Source organism: Hippoglossus stenolepis, chromosome 7 (assembly GCF_022539355.2).
Source record: "Hippoglossus stenolepis isolate QCI-W04-F060 chromosome 7, HSTE1.2, whole genome shotgun sequence".
In the NCBI taxonomy this organism is placed as follows: domain Eukaryota; kingdom Metazoa; phylum Chordata; class Actinopteri; order Pleuronectiformes; family Pleuronectidae; genus Hippoglossus; species Hippoglossus stenolepis.
In genome coordinates this window covers 22,468,800-22,496,426 of record NC_061489.1, presented here as the reverse complement: position 1 = coordinate 22,496,426, position 27,627 = coordinate 22,468,800, and the positions used below count along the sequence as shown (strand labels likewise).

Below are 27,627 nucleotides of genomic sequence, written 5' to 3'. Positions count from 1 at the left end.
CAGATGTATCACTGCACAACGCTCTAACGCAGCGGAAAAAAAACTATCCATCCAAGACACCAGGCACTGTTACTGCACCGTCCCCCACTCCAAGCCGAGTGTATTCCACTGACACAGGAGCTAAAGCTAACCGTGTCAAAGAAAGACCAGGGATGTCACAGGCATTGCCCGACATTAGCCGTATAATGGCCAGGATTTGCGGATAAAACAGGGGCCTCACATTGACAGTCTTTAGTGACTTAAGTGGGTCATTCTTCCATAGCCATCGGGGCTGTACACTATATCCATCCCTCCATCTCTCTCTCTCTGCCTATCTGACTACGTCTCTCTCAGATGTGCTTTTCCTCTGGTTCGTGTCTCACCAGTTTCCTCGGACTGATTCATGTTTTATATTTATGATGTTCTACGGGACTTTAACCAGCTAATGCGACAGCACGGTCACGTTATCTTACACACAGACAGAATATAAATCCTGCGATGGGCTCACGATTATAATAACCATAGACCTGGTTTTGAGACAGGCCTTTATTTTCATTCACATTCAAGTGTCCAAGTAAATCATGAGGAAGAGACAGTTTGCACAATACGAGCGCCCTGAAACAGAAATGGAATCCAGCCACAATGATTCTTTTCACTACTTTATTTATGACCAATCACACCTGCACTTTGGGGTAAAAAGCTGATATTGTATTTATATGTAGTTTTTTCAGTCTTTCATCAACTTTACAGTTCAAATCAGATTTACCATTCACACACACACATTCATACAGCAACTCAATACACAGCACTTTTCAGTCACCACTGTTGGCACAGCAGTCAGAGGTCATTTGGGTCAGCATCCTGCCCAAGGACACTTCAGAATGCAGACAGAAGGATACAGGGGATTGAACTACCAACCATCTGGTTAGTGGACAACCCTCTTTTACGTCCTGAGCCACATCTGCCTGGAGTATCTTGCAGAAAACTAATAATATTAAAAGGTGTGTAAGGTTTGAAGAAACATTGTGAACATTAGGAAACCAGTTTACAGATTACACTTCAGTAAATAAATGACTTTCCCTTGATGCTTTGCTTGAATTCTCAACACATCCCAGTTGTTTTCACTGAGGAAAACGGCCACAATGAAAATGTCTATCCATCTATTAAAGTCATTAAATAAAGCTAAAACAGATGAAATAGACACCCAGCACTGGAGAACATATATATACGAATTCTTTGTTGATAACTAATATAAAAACATTCAATAGGGACAGTTTGATTTAGTTTCTGATAAATATACTGCGTTCACCAGTTGAATCAGAGCGGCACCAACTCCCATTTACAAAGTGAAAAAAGTAGGTGTTTTATAACTTTTGGATTCCGACTATAAAACAGGCTTTGTTTGAACAGGGTGTTTCCCACCCACTACTTCTATGCTCTCATCATCTCCAGCATGCAGTCATCTGTCTGCCACACGGGAAAATAGCTTAATAAATAAGGCAAAATCTCTTGATCCCAATTTAAATATTGTGAAAGGCAAGGCGGCAGTTTTTCATGCCCTTATTTTTGTGATGGCATTTACCTCATCTGGCATTTCTGTTGTTTGTCAATTATCTTCATGAGGTCTGAAAGAGTTGTCGCAGTGAAGTGATGACAGCAAAAAAGATGGTGGTGGGGAAAAAAGAGCCACTAAATGCAAATGAAGATTTGTCTCTATCTTCGTCTTCCTATCCCGAAGATATCTGCAGAAAAGGCTGCACAGACAAATGTGAAGCATGACAACACGGACAGTTTCTGAAATGTGTGCAATGCTGCGGTTGTAATTCATGTAGCATGTCCTCCCTGTATCAGTTGCACAATGCTGTGACAATTCCAGAGGTTGTAGAGTTCAACCGCAGAGAGAAAAAAAAGCCGTTGGGAGACTTATGGTCGTCACTCTGGATGGCTTTCTTACAGATGAGGCAGACATTCAAACACGTGTCCCCAAGAAAGCCTTATAAATCTGCGAGCATGTCCAACAGTTATAGATGCGGTGGCCAGTCACATAACCACCTGTCAAAACCCGTCTCCCCCATTTCTCTTGATCTCCTCTCTCTTATCTCTCTCCGCTGCTTCACTCTCTGCTTTTATTTCTCAAAAACTTTCTTTCGTTCGAGATTCCTTCGGAGGAAGAAGAAGAAGAAGAAGAAGAAGAAGAAGAAGAAGAAGAAGAAGAAGAAGAAGAAGAAGAAGAAGGGGGGTGGAGGTGGAGGTGGAGGTCTGGGGGTCTAAGATGTATAATCTGTGATTGATAGCACACAGCCAGAGGAGACCAACATTAGAGGAAGAGCACCAATTTATTTTCCATTTTAAATAAAGATGGAAAAGCAGGGGAAGCTGCCAAGGGCATTTGAATGGAACTTCAATAAAACAAATTCCTCTGGCAGCTATTTCAGGTCTTCACCGAGAGGAGCTGAAAACAACCTTCACAAAACAACCTTTTGTCTTCTGCCCTGACAGCACACCACTGTTATTTCAGCCCTTCTCCGCGACTCCCCATTAAATCAATATATAACGTTACCAAGGACGAAATCTGGTACGGCCGACCACATGAAGCAGATTCTTCACGATGGCCGATGACAGATTCGGCCATTTGGTTCCTCGCTCTTTCGCTCCATCTTCTATACAAGGGTATTTAATTCCAACTACCACACGTGTGACAGATGTACAGATTTGTCTTGTTGTTACTTTATATTTATACATATACTCCTGCTATATACTATACATGTATTTATATTACTGTACTATCATATATATATACTGCTGTGTTTGTTATTAAATTCTCTATCATGTTGCAGAAATGCACTCAATCTTCTCTGTGTTCATAAAATTTTTGATAAATAAGTTTTAAAAATATATAGAATTGGATCTGAACCAAAAAAAAAAAATTTTGCAGGTAAAACAATTATGTTTTTATTAAGTTGAACTTACTGTAAAGGCTTTTACATGACATAAGACTGCCATCTAGTGGCCAAAGTGCTCACTTGCCACAAAGTCAAGCGTGGAGAAATATCATCAATACCTTCGAAGAAAAAGATAATTAACTGTGGCAGAGTTACCAATAGTTACCATAGTAACAACCGTGAGCATCAACCTCGCTTCTTGTTAAGTGTTCTGTAGGTTTTGTCTCCTCTTGAGAGTCTCACAGACTGATGACAGTGCGGATGCTGAGGACAGAGAAGACAAATATTAGGGAAACTTCAGTCTCAGGTCCGATATACACAATAACAACAGGGGAGCAGCAACAATTAGACACTTAATCAATTACACAGAAAATTCATCATGAACTATTTTGGTGGTTCTAACTTCTCTAATCTTATTTACTGGTTTCCTTAGTTTCCTATAATCCTACAATTGTAAATCGAAAGTCTTTGGGTTTTAAAATTTTGTTCATGCAAAACATGTGTTATTTATAGATAATATAGCTAATACACACTGTACATCTACAACCACACATACGTATATTCCTGAAACATGACTAGTTTGTACTTGTTTTCCATGCTCCATCTTGTATAAACTCCCACACTGAAGGTTTTTGAGCTCTCAAACAAGATACTGTATGTTACAGCCACTTCATGAAAGAGACTCTGGCCGAGGGGCCCCTGACATCAGGCCCCTGCGCCACTCGGCCTCAGTAACGGAGATCCGTCCATGAAAATGATGTGTCATTGTGTGTTCATAGTATTTTGCAAAGACAGCAAATGAGCATTTCGACAAATAAATACTAGAGTCAATAAACTGTAGTAAACTGTAAGTCCAACACTATCCTGATTCCTTAAACATGAAAATGTCCTTTGGCAAATTTTTTTGTCCTCAAATAGGATAAAAGTCCCAATAACGTGACTATGTGAACACAAGGAGACACACACACACACACACACACACACAAAAGACATCATCCACAAATGAATCCTGTCGTACCTTTTCCCACTTTTCAGAAGGTCAAAGGCCACATTGATTTGATCCAGAGGGAGGTTGTGGGTGATGAACTCGTCCAGCTTCAGCTTGTTGTTCATGTAGTCGTCCACCAGTTTGGGCACGTCCTCCACGCTCTTCCAACCTTTACAAGAGGAAAACGAGACCCTCGTGAGTCCTCAAGAACCACGAATGACACGAGCTGCCAACAGATCAATTGATGGCATTCTTACTGACAATATACTGTATATGTCAAGGCATGTCCAAATAAGTGTTGGACAAGGCCTCAGACTACAGAGGGTTGATTTCTCCATCATGCCAATTACCTTGAATTGCTGCTGAAGCATTAAGACAACTCACCTCCAAAGTAAGTCCCCTTCAAGGTGCGTCCCATCAGCAGCTTTTCAACCACGACGCTCATTGCTTCTGTCTCCGTCCACCCTGCGATCACACAGGTGCCCCAGGCATCTCTTGTAGACTCAAGCGCAGCAGTCTAGGAAAAACAATACTAACTGTAAAATACATATTCACAGATACTGGTGAAACTGGAGTGTGTAGTTGTCCCACACCCACCATGACAACTGGACTCCCCACACACTCCAGAGCGTAATCAACCCCTCCGTCTGTCATCTCTGCCAAAACCTCCTGGATGGGCTTGCTGTGATCTCTGGGGTCGACACATTCGGTGGCTCCGAGCTCTACGGCTTTGGCGAACTTGTCAGGGTTGATGTCGACCCCGATGATCCTCTTCGCCCCGGCAACCTGGCAGCCCATGACGGCGCCCAGTCCAACGGCTCCAAGCCCGAACACGGCACACGAGGAATCTTTTTCAACCTGGATGGGCGTAGTGTGGGAGTCAACTCAGCCATGACGTCTGTAAACCAGTCCTCATGTTGTGACAGATTGGTGCACATGCTACAATACGACTTTGATTTCATTGTTCTCCATTGGACCCATTTTATTCTTATGTAAGCCTGCTTTTAATCAACCTCCGCTTTAAACCGTGTTGGCTTTTATTCATATTTTGTCAAAGAATTTGCCTTTTAAAATTAGTGTTTAAATGAAACACACTTTTATCATTATCATATCAAACCTTCAAATTGAATTTCACTCTCCTCTCGCCACACTTACATTTTCCATTAGCTGGAGTGTTTTGAAAGAAGAAGGTTCTTATCAGGCTCCTGTGAACGCTCTCTCGCTGCTTTAGTTTTATTCACTGAACCACTGTGTTTTCAGTTAAATGCTCATACTCAGTCTTTTTAATATTCAAAACATATTTGATCACTCCATGTTTCTACATTTTGGTTTTAAGAGTGACTCTCTAAACATCTTTATCTCCACAAAACATTGTTATTGCTTATTTTTACTTATTTCTACATACAAGAACTATAATAAAAACAAAAAGTGTAGAATATTGAACTTCTAAGTTCTATTTAACCCACTTGTATGATGTTACATGCACCAATTCTGTACTGCACTTCAACTCGGGTTTAACTCTCTTTATATCATATATATATATTTACCTTCCTTTACTGATGTCAACTGTCATCTTTTCTTCGACTTATCTTATGTTCATGCACTGATATCTAGTGGGGAAAAAATATAACTACTATCTTGTTATCACCACTGGGAAGATAAGATATAAGATATTCAAAATTCAATCTGTTACTATAAGCCCAAGAGTTTAAATGATATTTTTTTACAAATAAAACTAAACTACTTGTATTTGCGTGACTCTCGTTTTAAGGACGCACACAGAACAATCACTGGTCCACATCAGAGTTGGTGAAAAGTGTAACTCAGATCTGTATATTCTTACCTTGCCTGTTTTAAGAGCTGCACCATAACCAGTGGAGACGCCACAGCCAAGCAGGCAAACTTTTTCCAGCGGTGCATCGTCTCTTATCTTTGCAAGAGAGATGTCGGGAACCACGGTGTACTGGGAGAAAGAGCCGATTCCGAGGAACTGGTACACCTGCTGCCCTTTGCAAGATATCCTGCTCGTGCCATCAGCCAAAACACCCACTTGTGTATTTGCCCTAAAAGCCACAAAAAGTAAAAAAAAAATGAGCAGAAAAAACACAATGAAACAAAGTAGTGTGTGTGTTGTGAGCAAACATGGCAATGGATATTACCAGTTCTTCCTGCAATGATTTGTTTTAGGGCTCAAACATCGTTCACATTCCCCACACTGAGGCAGGAAAAGAGGAATAACTTTATCCCCTGAAAACAGCGAAAAGCAAACGACTTCAGTCAGAGTTCTGTGTATGAAAAGGAGAAATGAATCTAACTGCATTTCTGTACGTTCATTATGAAACTGTACAATTTACCCGGTGAGAATTTGGTGACTTCTGGACCAACGCTCTCCACGACTCCGGCTGCTTCATGGCCCAAAACTAACGGAAAAGGTCTAAACTTCATCCCCTTACCAGTCCCGTACATGTATTCCCAGTCTGTGTGGCACACACCCGTGGCAACAATCTGTACGAGCAGGTACTGTGTTCATCATACAGTTTTATGATAAATACTTAATAATGTACATATCTACTATAATGTCTGGTCGTATCCCCCCCAGGAGCAGCTGACCTTGATGCGGACCTCATGGGCCTGAGGGGCAGCCACCTCCACATCTTCAGTCACCAGAGGTTTCCCTGGTTCCCAAGCAACAGCAGCTCTGCACTTGATCACCTGGAGGGGAAAAGCACTGGTGCATTAAAACGTGCATTGACTGGACCTGGTCTCTGTTTGTGTGAAGATCTCCTGAATCCCTGTGAACATGTGGGATCAACAAAATGAGGCTAAATAACACTTCACACTCAGTCAGATGTAATTTTACAAATCATATATATATACTGTATGTTTATATACAGTCTGTGGGTGAGACTCAAAGCAACAACATGACATAATGAACTTTGTATCATTTATTAGACAACAAGTGAATATTGTGTACTTGATGTTGTTGTTCTTACCTGACCTGTCGTGGACATTGTCTGTTCAATTTCCTGCAAATCAACAAAATCAATTATTTCTAAAAAATGTATTTACATCTGCACACAAATAACATTGCGTCACGTTATAGCTTCAAAGTCGTTTTGGTTTGAAGTTCACAATAAATAAAGCGTAAACTAAACTTCCGGTTCATGAAGCACGACGAGGCAGCGGCAGGGGTTTACGACACTTCACGACACTCGACATGCACTTTACGACAGGCAGTTTGGCCACACGTGTTCGCGTGGAGTAAATAGCTGCGGCTCAACGAGTAAAGTTGTGAGTGTGTTTTTTCTATTTATTTCGTGTTTTTAAATGTATTTTTTGCGCAATATTTGTTTGTTAATACTATTGTAGTATTATACGTAGAACTGAGCGCACACCGCATTGGTTTGTGGGAGAAAACGCGGATGTGATTCTGTAGTTTGAATGACCGAGTTGCGTTAGCATGCTAGCAGGAGCAAGTTGTTTGGTGCTTACTATCCCACCAGCAGCCTGTTAGCTTCTCCAGCTAACAGCTAACTCGTGTGTGTGTCTCTGTGTCTCTCTCTTGCTCCGTCGCAGAGGACATGTCTTTCAGAGGAGGCGGAGGACGAGGCGGCCGAGGAGGAGGTGGAGGTTTTAACCGAGGTGGAGGAGGCAGAGGAGGGTTCGGTGGAGGCCGAGGTGGAGGAGGCAGAGGAGGCTTCGGTGGAGGCAGAGGAGGCTTCAACAGACAGCAGGACTACGGTCCTCCTGAATACGTAGTGGGTAAGATCATCGAGAAGCTGTGGGGGAAACCTGGTGCAGGGGGGACATGCGTGACGTCTGAGACTGAAATATATGTTTTAATATAATAAACATTATCACAAACTGTAAATGATCTTCAGAAGGTTTTCAAGTGACGGCACGTGAATGTTGTATGTGCATGTGCTCACGTGCTATGAAACAGGAGGTGTGGTGATCACTTAATGTCATTTCTTTGTTTATTTGAAAGGGACATTGTTTATTAATCAACAGCAAAATGACTGTAAATGAGCCAGAGTTACCCAGTTTTTAAAATGGCAACCTAGAGTTAAAATAAAATGACTTGTTTATAGTCAACACACACAAGCAATATACACAGACTAGTATTCAGACGGGTACGATGTATAACAATAAGTTACAACATATGAAAAAACAAAGCACAGCAGGTACAAAAACAACAAAGACCAAATGCAGACAGGCAGCAAAAGTCAGTCTAATGTGTGCACATCTGATTATCAATAATCGAGGTACCTTCTGGATTCATCCAGAGCTCTCAGTCCTCACCATGGTAACTGATGCTGTACTGAGAAGGATCAAAACTCATCAACAGACGAACCACTGACTAATCGGATCAGTGGAAAACCATTGATCTACAGAATCCTGACAGCTTTGTAGTTCAGAATAGCAGGTCGGCTGATGTTAGGTTAGGTGGTGCTTGATAAGAAACAGATCCTGGGTATGTTTAACTTGGTTCACACTCTGATGTGACTACTTGCTCATGTCTCAGGAACTGTTACCAACTTTAAACATGATTTACATGCAAGCTGTAGCAACGGCAGGGAACTTGTAACATATCAGACACTGTGTCATAATATGGAAGAAGTTAGGAAGTTCACATGGTGCTGGTTGGTGACATGTGTTTAAGCCTCCACTCCAGCTTTTATTTTTTGCAAACAACTGAAATCTTTTGTTTAGTTTTAAAAGTTATGTGGGTTATCCATTGAGAGCTGCAGATGTACATAAACTGCATGATAAGACCTTCAATCATCCCCTATCTACAGTAGACAAGGACATAAAATGAAACTGGCGGCTTATCGTGTCACAAAACTGAATGTGTTTCGATGTTTTTCTCTTTGCAGCCGTGGGAGAGTTCATGCATCCATGTGAAGATGATATTGTGTGTAAGTGCACAACAGAGGAGAGCAAGGTTCCCTACTTCAATGCCCCCGTGTACCTGGAGAACAAGGAGCAGATCGGGAAGGTGGACGAGATATTCGGCCAGCTCCGGGAATTTGTATCCTTTCTGTCGCCATTTAAAAAAAAAAAAGAAAAGTGCACTAAAAAGATAGTGAATTTTTGTGGATTAAATATCATTCTCGCCTTTTATTCCTTAACTCACCCTGCAGTATTTTTCAGTCAAACTCTCAGACAATATGAAGGCGTCTTCGTTTAAGAAACTTCAGAAGGTAAAAAAAACTCAATGACATTTTAAAGTCATTCATTTGAATACTTGACAGCATTTCAGTTTATGTCATAATCGATACGTAATCTGCAACTTCTCTCTCAGTTTTATATAGATCCAATGAAGCTTCTTCCACTGCAGAGATTTCTTCCCAGGCCGCCAGGAGAGAAGGGGCCGCCAAGAGGAGGCCGAGGAGGAAGAGGTGGTGGCCGTGGAGGTAAAGCATCCAAACTTATAGTCTTATATTGTGGATGAATATGCAGACCACTGGGCAGCGGTGGCCTAAAGGCTAAAGAAGCGAGCTTGTGACCTGGCAAGTTAAATGTGCATTTATTAGGATGTTCTTTTGAAAACCACTGAATTAATAAAGATTATAAATAAGGTTAGTTTTCACCACTTGGGCTCTTAGTCTTAGTTTCCGTGGGTTTAGGTTGAACATGAAAAACTGTTTACAACGTGGATTAGAGGAATGTTTTGAACAACTGCTCTGGTTTTGTTTTTCTTTCAGGTGGATTTCGAGGGGGCCGTGGTGGAGGATTTGGAGGCGGGGGCCGTGGGGGCCGTGGAGGATTTGACAGGGGTGGCCGTGGTGGAGGAGGATTTGGACGTGGTGGAGGAGGTTTCAGAGGAAGCAGAGGAGGTAGTGGTGGACGTGGATTCAGAGGTTTGCCCCTTTTCATCAAGCTCAATTATTTAAGTTTTGTTTCCTGCTGGGATTGTGTGAATGTTGCCATGTTTTTGTCTATAATTGTTGCATTTATCTTTTTCTTTTTGTCAACCTGTAGGTGGGAGGTGATCTGCTGGATCTTTTCATCCCTGTCTACACCTGCTTCAGCAAAAAGGCTGCATTCAATACCAGTGTCTGGCCAGTTGGAGGCAATGTCCATATACTGATTCAATTTGTAGAACCTGTGGCTTTTCACATTTTTTTATTTTTGTACCAGTTTTGAAGATGTGATGAATCATCACGTTATTTAAAAGGTGAAACATAACTGGGACCTTTTCTGCCTGTTGTGAAGGGGTCTAGGCTCCCTCTGCAAACAGGCACATCCTTATCCTGGTGCCGATTGTGTTAAAGTGTTGTTCATGACTTCAGGAGACACATTCACAAATTTCCCTGAATTACTTTTGTCAAATGTGGGGAAAATGTGATGGAAAATGAACTTTGAGTGGAAGTTGGAAACATTTTAATGCTTATAATTTGTAAAATCTTAAACCAAATGTAACATTTTTGTTAAAGACCTTGATTAAAAGGTGCTTTGTAACTGTGTCTGTTTTATCTTCTCTGGTCTTAGAGAAATCATTGACATTATGAAGCAGAATACAGTTCATGTTATACACTTTAAGAGCCCTGATCTAGTTTAGAGTTAAATTAATTATTAAAGATGTTTGCTCATGAATCCTTAATTTAGATGTTAACGAGGTGGCTATTTTTATGAATATTAATGATTTATGAATAGATTGATTAATCAAGAAAATATCAGCATATGAATCCATAATGAAAATAAGTATAGAATTACATACAACTTTGTTTAAATAATTCAAGTCACAACACAGATGCTGCTTATACATGAAAGATAAAATATATAGTATTTCAATCACAGTACATTTAAAGTAGTATTTAAACCTATTTTCTCAAATAGGTACTTTCTCAGAAGTGTGTACGATTATTGCTCTGGTTATTTACATGATACCAATTTAATTATATTTTATAACTTGTATGAAACAGCCAAGTGAAGTATGTCTTGTGTGTACTACCACACAAATAAGTAAATAATGAAAGAAACGTATTTAAGTAAAATAATATAAATATATATTTTTTTGATAAGCTTATAGTTTTAACTTTTTAAAAAGAGATTTTTAAGAATTTAGATTTATGAAGAAAATAAAATATATATCGATATATCAACTTCCGGTTTCCGCCGGGCCTACGTCACACGAGAAGAGGGTAGCTGCGCGTTCTTCTCTCTGATTGGTCCGCACGGTTGCTCCTTTACGGCCGCGCGCCTGCTCCGCCCCCTCTTGCTGAAGGAAGGAACATGGAGACTGCGGGAAAAGTGAGTTTCCTCCAAAATACTCAATAAAATCCTTGAAATGCATCAGAATGTGCGTAACGTTAATACATCATTTAATTCACACGTAGCGTAAACAACAACCAGGATTCCGTTCACTAACCTGCAGCCGTTCGCGTGTGGTTGAATGAATAAGTACCAGGAGTCAGTGTTGAGTTACCCAACAGGGATCAGGGTTCAGCTGCTCACAACTGGTGCCTGCAAGTTGTTGCTCAGATAATATTGAACACGTGAAGTTACCGAAGCGGTTAAAGGAATAGAAAGTAGTTTGAGTGAAGCAGATTCTGCAGCCACGTCTCGTCCACTTGCAAGAAAGCATGTAACTCCAGCTCTTGCATAAACCTGGACAGAGTTAAAACTAGGTCAGTGTGCTGCTATCCCGGCCTGTTACAGACCCTGCAGAGCTGCAGCCAACACAAAGCTGCAGTCTTCAATCCTTGTGTGAGAGAAAATACCAAAGTCCCGTGCTTTTCCTTCTTCAGGTGATCAAGTGCAAGGCAGCTGTTGCCTGGGAACCTGGCAAACCTCTTTCCATTGAAGAGGTGGAGGTGGCACCACCCAAGGCCCATGAAGTCCGCATCAAGGTAAACCAGGCCACTGACTGTAACTTGTTTAAAGCTGAAATATGACTGTACAAATAGTCTGTATTTATATATGACTTTTCTAGGCTTCACGGTACAATTTTTATATTCACATACATTCACACGGAGCATCTATGTGCAGCGCTTCTCTCCATCACACGTCACTCACACACTGCTGGCACAGCCGTCATGGGTAATCAGGGGTCAGGTGTCTTTTCCAAAGCACACGGACAAAGGGGTTGGGTATCGAACCACCCTCCGTCTGGTTAGTGGACGACCCGCCCTCCACTCTATTCTAGAAAAGCATCACAGACAGAATCACGCACACACTTTGTAAACAGACATAATGTGGATGATTACGTTGCTTCGTGTAGAAATTAAAGTGTAAAGATTGCACTCAGATGATATCAAGATAAAAACAAGTTAATATCATTCGACTCTGATAAATATAACAATAAATGTCCCGTTATTATTCATCAATTTTACGTTTAAAGACTGATTTTGGCTCTTATGTGAAGGTTGTGGTTTTAAATTTGTCTTTATGAGCCGAGAATGACAAACACTTGAATAACAGCAAAACATTTGATAACGCTGTTGTCATTCATTCATTCATTCATTCATTCATGTATTTTAAATGTTTCCTCTCAGCTCTTTGCCACAGGGGTGTGTCACACAGATGCCTACACCCTGAGCGGCAGTGACCCTGAGGGACTTTTTCCTGTCATCCTGGGCCACGAGGGCGCCGGAACGGTCGAGAGTGTCGGCGAGGGCGTCACCAAATTCAAGACAGGTACGGAGCCAAAATACAGAAAATGTCACTTGTTTGTGCAGCAATAAGAACTAATGTGTGATTTTAATTATTGACAATTCTCTTTGATAAAGGTGATACTGTCATTCCGCTGTATGTGCCTCAGTGCGGGGAATGCAAATTCTGCAAAAATCCCAAGACCAACCTTTGCCAGAAAATTAGGTAACATTTTCAGTTCTCGATTTATTCAACCTTGTGTTGGGGAAGACTTTTGCCTCGATGGTTGATCTCACAGCCTCTGGAACCAAATCAAAGCTCAATCACGTTCAGTTTGAGCTCCTGTCTGACAAACATTCATCATACGCACATTCAATTAAACCATCTTTTCCCCTATGCCTCCATCTCGCAGAGTTACCCAGGGCCAGGGTTTGCTCCCCGACAGCACCTCACGCTTCACGTGCAAGGGAAAGCAAGTGTTTCACTTCATGGGCACCAGCACCTTCACCGAGTACACAGTGGTGGCCGACATCTCCCTGGCCAAGGTGAACAAGAGCGCTCCGCTGGATAAGGTGTGCCTTCTTGGATGTGGCATCTCCACAGGATACGGTGCCGCTCTCAACACCGCCAAGGTGGGTGTCACAGGTTGACGGCTAAGCTGTAAGTCTGCCTCCCGACCAAAAATATAAACAGCGTGTTGATGAGTTGTTTTCTCTAAAGGGAGATAAACACCACTGGGAAGTTTCGACACATTTTATTGTTTAAAGCTCTTTATGCAAAACATGTTTGTCGCAAAGTGCAGCCTCGAGGGATCGATGAAAAGGGGATTCAAATGCTGTCACTGTTTCAAGGTTTCACTCTGAAATGGGTCACCCACATTAATCATGCAGATCCGATGTGAACTTGAGTTGTTCCCAGAGGCTTTGTTTCCAAGTTGAAAACAGACACTGATATAGTAAATGTACTAACAACAAATAAGACAATTTATTATTAGTCCTACGATAGGAAAAGTGCTGCATTACAACAGCAGAGGGGACAGTAAAGATGAGTATCTGTAAAAAAGTTATAAGTACACATGCAGTATAGATATAAGTAAATATTAAAATAGCAGTATACAAAAATATAAGAATAACAAAAATGTACAACATTTGCTTTATAACTCAATATAACATAAGAGAATCCAGTTCTGTTTTTAGTAAATGTGATGAGGTTACAACGACAGATTTTACTGTTTGTAATGTTTGGATTCCCACTTTGCTTCTTCATCCTCCCTCAGGTTGAGGCTGGTTCCACGTGCGCCGTGTTTGGCCTCGGAGCCGTCGGCTTGGCTGTCATCATGGGTTGCAAGGTTGCTGGGGCAACCAGGATCATCGGTGTGGACATCAACCCCACGAAGTTCGAGAAAGCCAAGGAGTTCGGAGCCACCGAGTTCGTGAACCCCAAAGACCACAGCCGGCCCATCCAGGAGGTCCTGGTGGAGATGACTGACGGGGGTGTGGACTACTCCTTTGAGTGCATCGGAAATGTGCAAATCATGGTGAGACTTATTCCGTGTTCACATTTTATTTAAGTGTGTAAAACATGCAGCACATCGCATGAGCTGTTTTCACTCTCTCAAGATGAATCTCTAGAGATAACCCTGCTGTATTCTCACATGGACTCACTCTGACAGCTTCCAGAGTTTTTACTAGAGGACTGGCAGGAAAAACAACCAGAGAATGTCCCCTCGGTACATGTCTGAAAGCAGCTGTAGGTACAACAGACATGTAAATCACACTTCATAGTGTTCATGTATCATCACAGGTCCATAGAAGAGCTGATGCAGATGTGCATTGGCTTCATTGAAGTTGACAAGTGGCACAAGCAGCATATAAATCACCATTTACAAGTTGGCAGTGCTTAGAAACCAGAAAATGACTCGTTCATTATTTTAGAGAGCCGCTCTGGAGGCGTGCCACAAAGGATGGGGTGAGAGTGTCATCATTGGCGTAGCCGGAGCCGGACAGGAGATCTCGACCAGACCGTTCCAGCTGGTGACAGGCCGAGTGTGGAGGGGCACAGCCTTCGGAGGTGAGTGACCGTGTTGGAGGATTTCTTGTTATAAAAGGCGTAATGTGGTCTGGCAGCAGTTCCAGATGTCGGCGAGTTCAAACACTTTTGCATAATATAATGTGAGACACCAGGCGGTTCCAGAATGAAGTAAAATCAATGTGCTCTCACTCCACTTTCATCAGGCTGAGTTTAAACTGGTGCTTGAACTTTCTTTTAATACTTTGACACAAAGATAGTAAATTGCGTTTTAATGAAAATGTATGTAAATGGTACCGGTCATTTTAGTTGTTCATCAAGTAACGCTTGACCAGCTCTTTATTTAGTTTTCTGGGGAATAAGCGCTTCGCCCCAAGGCCCTTTTAATGGTTACATTAGTTTTATTTATACTGTTTAGTGATGTTAAATTGTAGCTGGTAAACAGATTTTCATATTCCCCCTCAGGCTGGAAGAGTGTGGAGAGCGTTCCTAAGCTGGTGGAAGACTACATGAACAAAAAACTCAAGGTGGATGAGTTTGTTACCCACACTCTGCCCTTTGAGCAGATCAATAAGGGATTTGACCTCATGCACGCTGGAGAGAGGTGAGAAGAACGGTTCATTTACACAGTCGGTACATGTTGGAACCATTGTTCTAAAATATTCTTCTTACGATTCGTACATACACTTACGCATGTTTTCTTTTGCTGTTCTGCTCACTCGTTCTTCATTTACCAGCCTAGCACATCTTCTTTTATTCTCATTGCAGTATCCGCACAGTGCTGACCTTCTGAAGTGCCTACAGCATCGACATCCTGCACATCCGCCCTTTAGACAAACTTCTTCTATCGTCACAGCACTTAATGTTTTTCTCTGCACTTGTTTGAAAAATAACATTGACTATGAGAAAACAAAGTTTTATTAACAGTAGAATACCTGTTGGATCCAAAGTGGTGCTATTAAAATCTTTTGAAGATGCATTTATTCTGGCTGTTTTCTGTGGCTGCTCATTTACTGACTGAATTATATGAAAACATTACATTTCTATTCATTGGGGTCTGAAACTTTATTGAAAATCACTATTTTCACCTGAAGCTGGAAATAACCAGGACGTTAGGGGTTTCAAAACATTGTAAAAACACAGGAAGGTATGTCCAACATTTTTAGATTAGATTAAATTTTTAGATTCTTGGCAAATAATCAATTGCAGGACATTAACAAAACCTCAATCTAGAGTCTCCAACATATGAATAATGTGCAATTCAGGTATTCAAATATTTCAATTTTATTCATATTTGGACTTTTTCACTCTTTATCCCCTGATTTATGTTCCTGTTATTTTAATGCAAATCAGCCATCAACAGTATTGGTAAATTACTGGGATTCTTCAGGTCCACAGCAGATAAACATTTTCTATCAGAATCCTTTTAACTGAACAAGTTATTCTCAAGACTTCAAGAACAAACTATTTCCATTACTTTCTGAGGTAATTTTCAGATAAGTTAAGTATTTTTGTAAGAATCTACCCATGTTGCATAGTATACTAACAATCAGTGGTGGAAACTACTTTTACTCAAGTACTTTATTTAAGAACAATTTAGCGGTATTTACTCTTTGTTTCCGTTTACACTACTGGATACTTATTATTTCATTTTATACATCTTTTTATGTTTATCTTTTTACAGAACTTTGGTGAAATCTGGGTGTTTATTTTTTTTAATAATAATTCATATTAGCACCATTATAAAAACATTAAAATGCTGCCTATCTGTAAATGGATTATTTTCTTTACATTACGTTACGGTACATTTAGCTGATAATACTTTCTGTACTTTATTATTATCATACATTTATATCGTCATCCTCTTAAACTAATGGCCCAAGTCATTTTTTCAGAAAACACCAAAAAATGTACCAAATATTGAATATATGATATTCACTCAATAAGGTTATGACAATAGATGACTATTGACATACTAATAACAATGTCTGTCAATTATGTAACATGAGAGGAATAAATGACGTAGGCAAATTTTTGAACATGCCTTTGTGACTTAAGCAATTTTAAACCTTCAACTCTGTCAACAATAAAGCATAACTGACAAACTAACTAAACATAATGCTGAGGAGGCATGTGCATCTCCTCACTTCTCCCTCCAGCTCTTCTTTGCTGGCTTCTTGACTGATGCAAATTGTCAAAGAAGTGATGACACTCAACGGGCCTGACGTGTTTCATTGACTGGAGGTCCTGGAACTTTCTCTCCTTGATTTTCGTTCTTCTTGATGCAGCCGCCATCTTGAAAAGCTTGTAAAATTGCCTAAGTCACATTGTCTTTTGACTTAGGTAAAATAAAACGGCCTAAGTCACACTCTTGACATTAGGCCATTATTCTACAGGGGTAGAATCGCATGATCTGTTCAACTGAGGATGTAGGCGGTTTTACCAGAGGTGGCTGGCCAGCATCATGAGGAGATGATTTTGTCAAAAAATGACGTAGGCCATTATTTTAGGAAGGTGACGATATATATTACTCTTTTAACAACCCTCAAAGACAAAAAACAGAAATGCAAATAACTGAAATTATAAAAAATACACATCATATATCTACACACTAAGATATAAAAGTCACACTATAACCCCACGTTAAAACGATGTAAGTATTGTTTTTACTGCAGTTTGAATTTGATTTTTATTTCTGACACTTTATTATAGAGCAGTGCCTCTCATCCCGGACGCTTGTGCGCATGCGCCGCGAGCAGAACCAGATGGTCCAATCAGCTATTTTAACACACGACACGAATCTGAGCGTGATTTCTAGAAGATGGCGACCGCTCTGGTGGTGAGTCCCAGCCGGGGGTTTAATCTCTAATTCACCGGCCACACAGACACTCCATCCAGGGTTTCATCCACCGGGGGGAGGACACGTTGAACCGGGAAAACCAGACTTTTCCTCCGGGTTTCAGTTCAAACTTCCTCCGACCGGCGCGAACCAAACATCAGTGAAGTAGCATTTCAGGTTAGCGGCGGTTTGGTCTGATGTGACTCCCCAAACACCAGGGGCTCTGCGGCTCACACCCACCGCCGGGAAGGTGTCGTCAAAGCCGGGGGAACAGGGCTGGTTCTCCCCGCAGTGTTCACCGAGGAGGGGAGGGGAGGGGGGACGCTCTGAGTCGGTACCCCGAGATGAGCTCTGCTGCTCGGGTCAATGAGAGGAGTCACGCCGCTGTAACGGTTCTAACGGTTTCCGGGGTCATGTGTTCTGAGTCCAGACAAGTTATATAACAGTGTTTTCTGTTTTTATATCCAATTATCAAACTCATAACCTGTGCTCACACTTCACTTCATCTCCCTGGTGATAGTACATCTGTGAATTTGTGAAATTCGAACCTCAAAATAATAATAATAACAATATTCTTGGCTGAAGAAGTGTTTGCAGTAGTTTAGAGAATAATCAGGCAGATATTTCCTCAATAAACTTTATTAATTAAGAAATTAGCAAGACAACATGAAGCACACAAACTAACTTAAACTGTGTCTCTCTTTTGAGATCTGAGAATGTGTAAAAGAAACTTTGAATGTGTACTAAAATGTGTGCGATTTGTATACGTGTAGAAGAAGCTGCAAATACATTCACTCTACAATCTAAATGTAAATCCCCTTTTACCATGAGTGAAAACTTTAGTGTTGATCTTCAAGAGGTGCGAGAACAACTCTGCTGCTCTCCAGCTGTTTCTGTGATCTGTGAATGTGTGTCAGCTTTAAAGAACTGTTAACTTCTCTGCAACTACTTTTTCTCTCAAAAAGGAAATATCTCTCGTCAGTCTACAATCCATCTTTTGCACATTTCACAAAGTATCTGAGCTATGATCATAAAAATGTTATAAAAGTTTAAATGTACGACAATCAAACCAAAGAACAGTTGTTAGAAGGTAGCTGTTGTCACAGACAGTACGTGAGAAACATGAGAACCTGAGAAAGTCTTTCTTTTAAAACTTTTTTCTTTCCTCTAGTTGTCAACTTCAGTTCCTTCAAATCCTGAAAAGGAAAAATGTGAAGCAGCCATTCAGAAGGTTTTGAAAGCTGAATCGTACATGAAGCACCCTCTGCAAAACCGGTAAGGCAGCAGCTCGATTCCCAAGTCTGTTCCTTTTTGTTTTCCACCGGTAAAGAAATTAAAATAGCATTTGCAGAAAATTTGTGTATCATTACAGTTAAGATCAGTTGCCATCAGTTGATGGTAAGTTAATCTCTTACCAGATACCATCACACTTTGTGAGCCTGTCAACAGATAATTTAAAAAGAGCTGGTTTTCATTTTAACAGCACAGTGCATCCAGTTTGTGCGTATTGGCCATGTGGTGAAGCTATAATCAGTCAAGACACTTGAAAGTGGCTTGGATTTGAGCAAGTATCTCTCATCTCTCCATGAAGTGGAGGAGATTAGCAGGAAATGTGTTCTCGTCTTCCAGTGCAACAAGTGTTGTTAATGAGCAGCAGTCGTGCAGCTGCAGTGTGAAGTAACTCGTCTTTGATTGGCAGGTGGGCTCTTTGGTTTTTCAAGAACGACAAAAGCAAAACATGGCAAGCCAACCTTCGTCTGATCTCTAAGTTTGACACGGTGGAAGACTTCTGGGCGTAAGTATATCATATCTCACATGAATGCAAGAAGAGCTTCATGACTGCACCCGGTCTATTTATGATCGGTTTTCTTTAATCATTTGGGAAGGGAACGTTTACAAAGCCAGTTTCTGCAAGGTGTTTGTAATATCTAAGCCTAAAACCCATATTGCACCATGTTTTTAGTCGGGCTGCTAACAGCTTTTCTGTGTGTTTTTTTTCCTTCTCAGACTATATAATCACATTCAGCTCTCAAGTAACTTGATGTCTGGCTGTGACTACTCTCTGTTCAAGGTAAGATCATTTTATCACAGTCGTCATCTTACAAGTTAACCACTGGTGAACTGGATAATCAGCGTGTTGGACATTTGTATTACAATCTCGTTATCCTGGAAGAAAAGTGAGTCCACCTTTTTATCAGGTGCTGTCATTGTGTTTCTTTTTTAATACCTCACTAAACAAGTTTGGTGTGTACACTTCCTGACTGTGTGACACATCCATTTTCTGTCTGGAGTAAAACCACACAAATGCTCGACTGCCTCAAAATTGAAAATATGTTCAAATCTGACAGAAGCATATTGAGGTGTTAGTTCACATTAAGTAAATCTGCTGCGAACCTCATTGTTGCATATTCTGTCAGTAATGTATAGTTGACTATTACCTCCTTATATTTGGGCTTTTGAGTAACAACAGTGAAACGTAAAAACGTTATATTCAGGTCAATGTCATCTGTGGTGATGCTACATGTGCTATTTGCTCCTATTCTGGTCTAAAGGACAACTGATATTTATATTTGTCATCTCAGATACATTATCATACTTGTTGTGTTGTTAACTTTAAGTTGTATTTGGACACAGGATGGAATTGAGCCCATGTGGGAGGACGACAGGAACCGACGAGGCGGCCGCTGGCTGATAACTCTGTCCAAACAGCAGCGCAGAGCGGACCTGGACCGGTTCTGGATGGAGACGGTGTGTTCAGTCTTATGAGTGTTGGAGACATTAACCATAACGATTATTGGTGTAATCTGTGGGCTTCTTTTTTTTTTCGGCAAAGACTCATCCCAACAGGAAAAGCACAGGTGAAAATAATAAAATGAATGATGGCTCACTTCCATTTGGCCGCTCTGCTTCCAGGGTCCTGGTATTGTGCTTGTTGGCTCAGTGTTATGCCACTGTGATGGCTTACCGGGATATTTCAAATGAATGGGAGCCATTGTTAAATGTTTTTGGTAACACCTGTGCATCTCCTGCGGTGCCAAGTCAAAATGTCTGTTCTGAAAAGATCCAAGTTTTTTAACTGCCTCTGAAAAGTGAAAAACGTCTCCACAATAATGAGACATTCTGAAATGACGTCTGTTTTTTCTCCTGTAGCTTCTGTGTCTGGTGGGCGAAGCTTTTAATGACTTCAGCGACGAGGTGTGCGGAGCCGTCATCAACGTCCGAGCCAAAGGAGACAAAATAGCAGTATGGACCACGGACTACGAAAACAAAGAGGCCATTACACACATAGGGTGAGCAGAGGAGGACACACTTACTGATTGGAAATCTAACAGGTCTCAAACTAAACCAACAACTAGAATGTCAAAACCTCTGCAACAGCCCAACAGCCTTAAATTCTGCACCACATTTGTTGTGTTCATTGGACAAAGTTCTGAAGCTATTGAAGATGCTTCCTGAATCCACATTATGTCAGCTACCTATCGGTGATAGTTGCAGGTGTCTAATAATAACTTTATTTGTACAACACTTCTCTAAACAAGGTTGCAAGTGATTCACAAAAACAACTCCATGGCAAAAAGATGACAAGTTTTTCAGAATAACCAGTTGAACAGAGAATTTACTAATCATACCAAAGCAAAAATAATAGTTGGTTTTACCAGTATAATTTGCACATGTTCCTGCAAAGATATTGTATTAAGTAGCTTGACCCCAATGGTTTCTCCAGCAGCACAGTAACAGCTGCAGAACCCCTGAGTCTGAGCTTTTCACACCTGTGTAAAATGCCTCTGGGGCAAAATGCATTGAAATCAGAAGAAATCCTGTGTAAACCAGTTTGCTGCAGCTTGATGCTGTTACAGAGATGATCTTAACAAAGGTTATGTTGATTACAGATCAGTGTGTAACCTATATGTGTTACGTATTCTGTGTAAATATTTCTGGAACCTAATATGTGGTTCATCTTCTGTTTTCTTTTTTCTAGGCGAGTGTATAAAGAGAGATTAGGCGTTCCGTCAAAAGTCATCATTGGATACCAGTCGCACGCCGACACGGCTACAAAGAGCAGCTCCTCTACCAAGAACAAGTTTGTTGCCTGAAGACCATTAACAACAACCATCGTTTCTTTTTTTCCTGTTGCCAGCAAAGATTTTTCAGTAGTTTGTCCATGAACAAGTTTATCCACAAACAAATATCTGAAATGGAGATGACACTTCTTCTCCTCTGTTTGCCACTTTACCAAATCTTTTGTTTACGGTGCGAGTACGTGCAGTGAAGATGTAGCACTATAGTTTGAGGCCTTTCTGATTTTTGTGGTGGTGTTGGGCTGAAGATGAGAATGTTTAGATGCCCAGTTTTCATTTTGAAATGGAAGTGCACATGTTTGGTGAATTTTGATTTAGTGAATATAAATTATTTTTGTAAAATTACTTAACATTAAAGGCAAAAAAAAAAGGGGGGAAACATTTACTTTGATTTAAACTGCAGCTGTTTGTCAGTGCTGTTCATAACACTGGGTTCATTTACAGTGTAAATGTTTAGATTTATTGTACAGTTTGTTGCACATTTTTAACAATACACCCTCTGAATTTAACTGAAAGTATTGATGGAAAACTATTTTTTAATTCTTTTTTTTTCTCATAGAAATGCAAGAAGAATGTTTTATCTTCTTCAGTTTGACATTTAAAAGTCACTTCAGTGTCGAAAACAAGAGATCTGAGTCTTTAGTTTCGTGTCACGCGGCTTGTAGAAAATGTGACTTGTTAAATTTGAGATGTTCAGTGTTTTTGAAAAGTGGAAAATGAGTGTCTTAAGCATTTTGAATTTTGAGTTCCCTGCCACTCGAGTAAATTAGAAAATTCAGACTAAAATGGACCAGGAAGACGAGGTAATCCTGTGGTTACATATCTCTATTTATTAGCCTGGAAGATGTCGTAACAGTCTGTAATGAGAAGGGTATTTTCCAAATGTCCATATGTCCAATTATGTTTCGTGGAGCACACAAACCATTTGGATGTGTAGAGTGTTTACTTCAGTTTGAAAGTTGACTTCTTTGAAAGAGTTTTTCATGATCTTCTGCTTTGAAGTGTACATAACATGATTATTTCAGTGCCAGATTTAGTTTTGTATGGGACACGAGCAGAAATAAGTTTTTGGAGGGATTGAACTGTGCCTTGAACGCGACACCCTGAGCAGTAAATGTACAAAGGTTGTGATGTAAATAAAAAAGTGCAGTGAATTGTGTTCTTTCAAAACGAGCTGTTTTAATTCATTATGGACTGAACACAATGAAAAGAGGGCTGAAGAATTCATGGCATTCACACAGACAGCATATATTCACTTTATTAGGAACACCTGTAAACCTGCAAATTCATACTATTACCATTATAGATTGAGGTGAAGAGCTTCAGTTAATCTCATCAAACATCAGAATGGGGAGTAATTTGAACTTAGTGACTCTTATAAGCAGGTTTCAGTTCATGCAGATCCATTAATTTTACCCACTACAGTGTTTGGATGTCTCAGAATAGTGTGAAAAACCAATATCCTGCGAGAAGCAGCTCTGTGGACAGACGCGACATGTTGATGAGAGAGGTCAGAGGAGAACGCCTGCATCAGTGGGAGATGACAGAAAGGCCACAACTACTCATGACTGGTGAGAGCAGAAAAGCATTTTAACCCTGAGGTGAACGGACACTGCAGCAGAAGAAGATGTTGGGTTCCACTCCTGTCGACCAGGATCAGAGGCGTGAGGCCGCAGGAGAACTGGGCTGTTAGATACTGAGGTTTGGAGATGTTTGGGTCAGAAATTGGTTTCAACCTCATGGATCCTTGTGTCAACAGTTCATAGAGTGCAGCTCCCCAAAACTGAAGCCAATCGTCTTGATCGCCCCCTGGTGCCTGGCTGCAGTATAGGCCATAAACAAAGCCTCCTCCATGTTAGTGGACCCAGCTAAAAAGTAAAAGTACACAATACAGACATTTTTCGCAAATATCTCTGTCATCTGAAGTCAAAAGCAAAAGACGGCGGCACCCGTCTCCAGGATATTTGAGCCTAATCTTTGTACAACAGGAGAAAGTGGAGATACCATGTCTCCATCTTTCTATACAATCTATTTATTAGGATAAGATAAGGTTTGTATCGGTTTGAGTTTAGTATATTTCTTTCCAGCTTTGTGACCATGTTAGCGCAGATTGAGAGATTTCTATAACAGCTGCAGCTGAAGTGATTTACAGAGGTTTGTTCTTCACCTTTATAAGACACAAATTGCAGTTGGTCTTAAAAGTGATTTATGACATCTATTGACAGCTACTGGACTTCAGGAGCAACAAAACCCCTGTTGTCCCTTTAGGCCTCCCTGTAATTGACTCAGTCAATCAAGACACAACTGAACACTATGGACAACTGAGAGGAAATGAGAAGAGAGATCCACTGAAATGTATCAGAGTATTAGGGAATGTTGAGGATAAAGTCAAACTAGATTACAGGAGATTCTTGTTTTTCAGGAACAAAGTTGAAATGTCAAAAATAAAATTCAACTTCATTCTCAACATTTCAAATTAATTATTGAAATGCAGAAAAAAGATCTTTCTCTGATTTAGTTCAACTTTATTCTGCACATTTACACTTTATTCTTAACATGCCAAATTATTTTTACGATTTTATTCTCAACATTTCCAATTCCTTCTCAAAATGCAAAGAAAAAATATTATTTTTTCTAAAACCTGGCCCTAACATTCTTCCGTACTCAAAATTTTTCTCACAATACAAAATAAAAACGAATCCTTGGCCCTTTTTTTAAAGCTGCGTTCTTCTTGTTGCGTCACAGTTTGACCTTCAAACCACTCAGAGCCGTAGAACAGCTGAAAACAATAGAAACATTCACTGTCCGACTCACTGCAGAAAGAAATAATCTTCTTTCTGAATGGAAACGTAACAGATGTTTTTTTAACAAACAGTATCTGAAATCAAGACTCCAGAACATTTTGTATTCACGGCTGCATTGTGCAACAGTTACTCTCTAAATTCCTGTCACAGTGACGCATGCACTTTTTGTTTTGTGCACAGAAATATGGTTGAACAATGTGTTCAATTGACTGTGATGCACATGTTCTGTCTGACCCAGATCTCAGCTAAAGGTTGACGGAAGTTAAAAGAAATGGTGGCGTTGTCCTCCAGGCACTCGCTGTGTCAGTGTTGTTGTCATGTTGACCACGTTGGATTATCAATTCATGATTGTTTCAAGAGCTACAACTCTAATGCTTAGAGTTTGTATTTCTTTTGATTTTCTTTAGATTTTTGACATTTTCTATTTTAAACTTGAAACAAATACATTTTTACATTCACATAATGCGACCTGGTGAAGTTTGTAATATCTAAAGTCAGTAATATCAAAGGGGCGGATCCAGAATTCTTATTTTATTGCTTTATTTACATTGTGAGATTTAGTTTTTTTGATATTTTCCACAATTTCTTGATAAAGTTTATGGCACATTTAGGGGATTTGATATTTATGAGTCTGTGCAATTTAGAGCACACACTTGATTTTTAAGATAAAATCTGAATCTACTGAATCTAAAGAATACGATTTAATAAGGCTGTTGTGAGGTATATCTACTGAGTGTTGTTCTAAAGTTTCCTTTTTGTTCATTTCCATGGTTTTCAGACAGATCAGTTGTTGAGCTGTTAAACTTGTCCGATGTTTTTGTTTTCATATTTACTTTTTTTATTCTCTGTTCAGCTCTTACACAAGTTCAAGTAAATTAACCTACTGCAGGTTCGGTCCATCCTTCAGGCCTCAGATGTTGTCAGACGTCCCCCTGGTCGGTAAGATTATTTTCCCATTAATCGTATGGTGTGTGTGTGTGTGTGTGTGTGTGTGTGTGTGTGTGTGTGTGTTATGCAATATAATTACGTGTCAGATTTAAATATCCCTCTGGATGTATATAGAATGTGATAAAATATGTTAATGTAATTAACTGTCTGATATCTTAATCTGCTGATAGACAATTAAATCATTTTGCTTTGTGATCATGTTGCACATACAAGCATTTACTTTACCAATTCAAACAAGACAAAAACAGACAGTTGATCATATTAAGACTCATTATTACATCACATTGTAGTTCTTGTGTTACCATCTACAAGTCTTTGCCATTTCAAAATCTCTCTAACGCTTATTGGCAGTGACAATCATTATGGATTTATGCAAAACCTACTTTCCTTCCTACGCTCCTTTTCAATGATTAGAGCCTTTTACTGGAAACAGCTGACACCTGAGGTGTGTGGATTTGATAACCCTGATATGTTGACGGATGGAAGCACTAATCCGAGCTAACGCCTGTGACTGACGGCTACAGCGTGAATGTGCTCCGTTTCTTAAGGTTGCCAAAGAAAGGCGGATTCGAGGGAAACATACGGTTCTGGTGTCGATGATTTAAGACTCGTGCACTCTGGAGCTAACATTAACATTTTGGCTTTCAGTCAGAGGAAAAGGTTTTTATTCAGATCCTTTCAAAAGGAGCATGTCGGTGTCAAAACATTTCACCAAAGCTCACATTTTGTACTAACATTCTTTTAAAGTAAAAATCTAATATTGTGGACATAAAAAAATAAAACTCCCTGCACTCAAATTGTTAAATAGTGAATTCATCAATGAACAAGCAGCTTGTTAATGTTGCATCTGGTCCTGGTGCATAGAAGTTAAAAATCACACAGAACTGTGATCAGGTCCGAGTATGTCAAAATTGGGCTTAAGCACAGTACTGAGGAAATGAATTAGTCACTTTGCACTTGTGTTTTCAGCTGCAGCTGCTGTTGAGAGGGACTCACACTGAGAAGAGGCCTGTGTTCACTGCTCATCTGTTCAAAGGACACTGCTAAGATGTCTGCTTATTACAGATATCAGTGTCCAACAGTCAGTAGCTTCTTGGGAGAAAGCACGTGTGATTATTTTTTCCTCACATGTGCATGCTAATTGGATTATGTAAACTACAATGGCCAGCATGCAAACCCTTAATAAAGCTCCATTGTCCTGTTCTTTAATCTTATTATAAAAACCACAAGCTTTAGCAAAGTGCTACATTTGGAGCCTGGTTGCAGGGATTTGCCCTAATTCAGCTACAGGAACATTAATGTAAAGTCGGATACAAGAGCTGGATCTCAGATGACATCCTGAATCCATCCTGCAGATTTTGAATGATTTAGATCAGTGGTGTCTACAGGCCATTCAGTTTCTTCCCTGGAAACTATCTATCTGTCTATCTATCTATCTATCTATCTTATCTATCTATCTATCTATCTATCTGTCTATCTATCTATCTATCTATCTATCTATCCCTCTATCTATCTATCTATCTATCTATCTATCTATCTATCCCATTCTATCTATCTATCTATCTATCCATCTATCTATCTACTATCTATTCATCTATCTATCTATCTATCTATCTATCTATCTATCTATCTATCTATCTATCTATCTATCTATCTGTCTGTCTGTCTGTCTATCCATCTATCTAATATCAAAGACTGTACATTCGAGAGTGGTGTGACAGTGGTGATTTCCTCCTCTTCTCACAAACTGTCCACCAGGAGGCAGTCTAACTACACACTAAGAGGTTACATCCTCCAATCTTTCAATCCTCCACAAACTATTTGGTATAGGAAATTGGGATTCCACTTGGTCTCTGTTGCACACACTAGGGAAAGAAGATATCTGTAAATAGCAGCTGGGTGCCTTCTTTATTTATAACCCCCTACCACAGTGAGAGACAGAGAGAGAAAATCCACATTACAATTCCCCCCTATCGCCCTAGGCAACTGTCAACCTCCTGCTCACCAGCCCCTGTACGGCACACAGAGGGGACAGGGAGAGTCAAGCCGCGCACCCTCCACTTGACTGATGTTTTTGTACCACCTCATATGCACAAGTGCAGGAGTTAGAAACCCGGTGACATGACTCGGCACCGGACCAGGCTGCAGCATGCGGTAAGAGGTTGCAGATAGTTCCTCGCATCCTCGGGAGGTGGCGAGTCCCTCTGTGTTTCATGACAGACATGTCACTGAACTATTCCTCGCTGGCGGCTGCCTCTCAGGACTCTAAGCCAAGCTCAGCAGGCAGGTTATTATCCATGGAGCCGCCGACAGTGTCCTCGAGTCAATAATAATCTTGTCATCTTTGTGTCTGAACCAGATGAAGAAATCCACTTATTTGGTGGTAGTGGTACAGTAGATATAGGAGGTTTTATACACACAC

The 27,627-nt window shown here is 40.3% G+C and overlaps 4 protein-coding genes across 5 annotated transcripts; 3 read left to right on the top strand and 1 right to left on the bottom strand.

Annotated features, from left to right (window-relative positions):
• Window positions 1-625: 625 nt before the first annotated feature.
• Window positions 626-7,102, bottom strand: LOC118112491 (alcohol dehydrogenase class-3). Its single transcript, XM_035161845.2, has 9 exons — window positions 6,903-7,102; window positions 6,520-6,621; window positions 6,264-6,414; window positions 6,069-6,156; window positions 5,753-5,972; window positions 4,507-4,767; window positions 4,294-4,426; window positions 3,940-4,078; window positions 626-3,185 (listed from the first exon to the last, which is right to left on the bottom strand). Exons 1-9 carry the CDS (start codon window positions 6,918-6,920, stop codon window positions 3,161-3,163), a joined length of 1,137 nt encoding a protein of 378 aa, XP_035017736.1. The 5' UTR covers window positions 6,921-7,102; the 3' UTR covers window positions 626-3,160.
• Window positions 7,093-10,374, top strand: gar1 (GAR1 homolog, ribonucleoprotein). Its single transcript, XM_035161846.2, has 7 exons — window positions 7,093-7,200; window positions 7,486-7,671; window positions 8,787-8,941; window positions 9,054-9,113; window positions 9,215-9,326; window positions 9,618-9,773; window positions 9,895-10,374. The coding sequence occupies exons 2-7, from the start codon at window positions 7,491-7,493 to the stop codon at window positions 9,903-9,905; spliced, it is 675 nt and encodes a 224-aa protein (XP_035017737.1). The 5' UTR covers window positions 7,093-7,200; window positions 7,486-7,490; the 3' UTR covers window positions 9,906-10,374.
• Window positions 10,375-11,052: 678 nt separating this feature from the next.
• Window positions 11,053-15,512, top strand: LOC118112623 (alcohol dehydrogenase class-3). Its single transcript, XM_035162099.2, has 9 exons — window positions 11,053-11,166; window positions 11,664-11,765; window positions 12,411-12,552; window positions 12,645-12,732; window positions 12,920-13,139; window positions 13,784-14,044; window positions 14,442-14,577; window positions 15,001-15,139; window positions 15,304-15,512. Exons 1-9 carry the CDS (start codon window positions 11,149-11,151, stop codon window positions 15,326-15,328), a joined length of 1,131 nt encoding a protein of 376 aa, XP_035017990.1. The 5' UTR covers window positions 11,053-11,148; the 3' UTR covers window positions 15,329-15,512.
• A 1,777-nt stretch (window positions 15,513-17,289) lies between these two features.
• Window positions 17,290-22,607, top strand: eif4ea (eukaryotic translation initiation factor 4ea). 2 transcript variants are annotated; one of them, XM_035160576.2, is made up of 7 exons: window positions 17,290-17,374; window positions 18,546-18,649; window positions 19,074-19,169; window positions 19,382-19,445; window positions 20,009-20,122; window positions 20,525-20,664; window positions 21,354-22,607. In XM_035160576.2, exons 1-7 carry the CDS (start codon window positions 17,357-17,359, stop codon window positions 21,466-21,468), a joined length of 651 nt encoding a protein of 216 aa, XP_035016467.1. In that variant the 5' UTR covers window positions 17,290-17,356; the 3' UTR covers window positions 21,469-22,607. The 2 variants fall into 2 exon arrangements, with proteins under 2 accessions (XP_035016467.1, XP_035016468.1); XM_035160577.2 differs by lacking the exon at window positions 17,290-17,374 and adding an exon at window positions 17,386-17,551.
• Window positions 22,608-27,627: the final 5,020 nt, after the last annotated feature.

Excerpts from the sequence above, each read along its gene's own strand:
- eif4ea (XM_035160576.2), top strand. Across the intron at positions 19,170-19,381 it reads ACGGTGGAAGACTTCTGGGC|ACTATATAATCACATTCAGC; the intron begins GTAAGTATATCA and ends TTTCCTTCTCAG. Across the intron at positions 20,123-20,524 it reads ACCGGTTCTGGATGGAGACG|CTTCTGTGTCTGGTGGGCGA; the intron begins GTGTGTTCAGTC and ends TTTCTCCTGTAG.
- LOC118112623 (XM_035162099.2), top strand. Across the intron at positions 12,553-12,644 it reads CGTCACCAAATTCAAGACAG|GTGATACTGTCATTCCGCTG; the intron begins GTACGGAGCCAA and ends TCTTTGATAAAG. Across the intron at positions 13,140-13,783 it reads CCGCTCTCAACACCGCCAAG|GTTGAGGCTGGTTCCACGTG; the intron begins GTGGGTGTCACA and ends ATCCTCCCTCAG.
- LOC118112491 (XM_035161845.2), bottom strand. Across the intron at positions 6,415-6,519 it reads CCCATGAGGTCCGCATCAAG|ATTGTTGCCACGGGTGTGTG; the intron begins GTCAGCTGCTCC and ends CTGCTCGTACAG. Across the intron at positions 3,186-3,939 it reads CTTCTGAAAAGTGGGAAAAG|CATCCGCACTGTCATCAGTC; the intron begins GTACGACAGGAT and ends CTCTGTCCTCAG.
- gar1 (XM_035161846.2), top strand. The coding sequence starts at position 7,491 with ATGTCTTTCAGAGGAGGCGGAGGACGAGGCGGCCGAGGAGGAGGTGGA. Across the intron at positions 9,114-9,214 it reads CGTTTAAGAAACTTCAGAAG|TTTTATATAGATCCAATGAA; the intron begins GTAAAAAAAACT and ends CTTCTCTCTCAG. Across the intron at positions 9,327-9,617 it reads AAGAGGTGGTGGCCGTGGAG|GTGGATTTCGAGGGGGCCGT; the intron begins GTAAAGCATCCA and ends TTTTTCTTTCAG.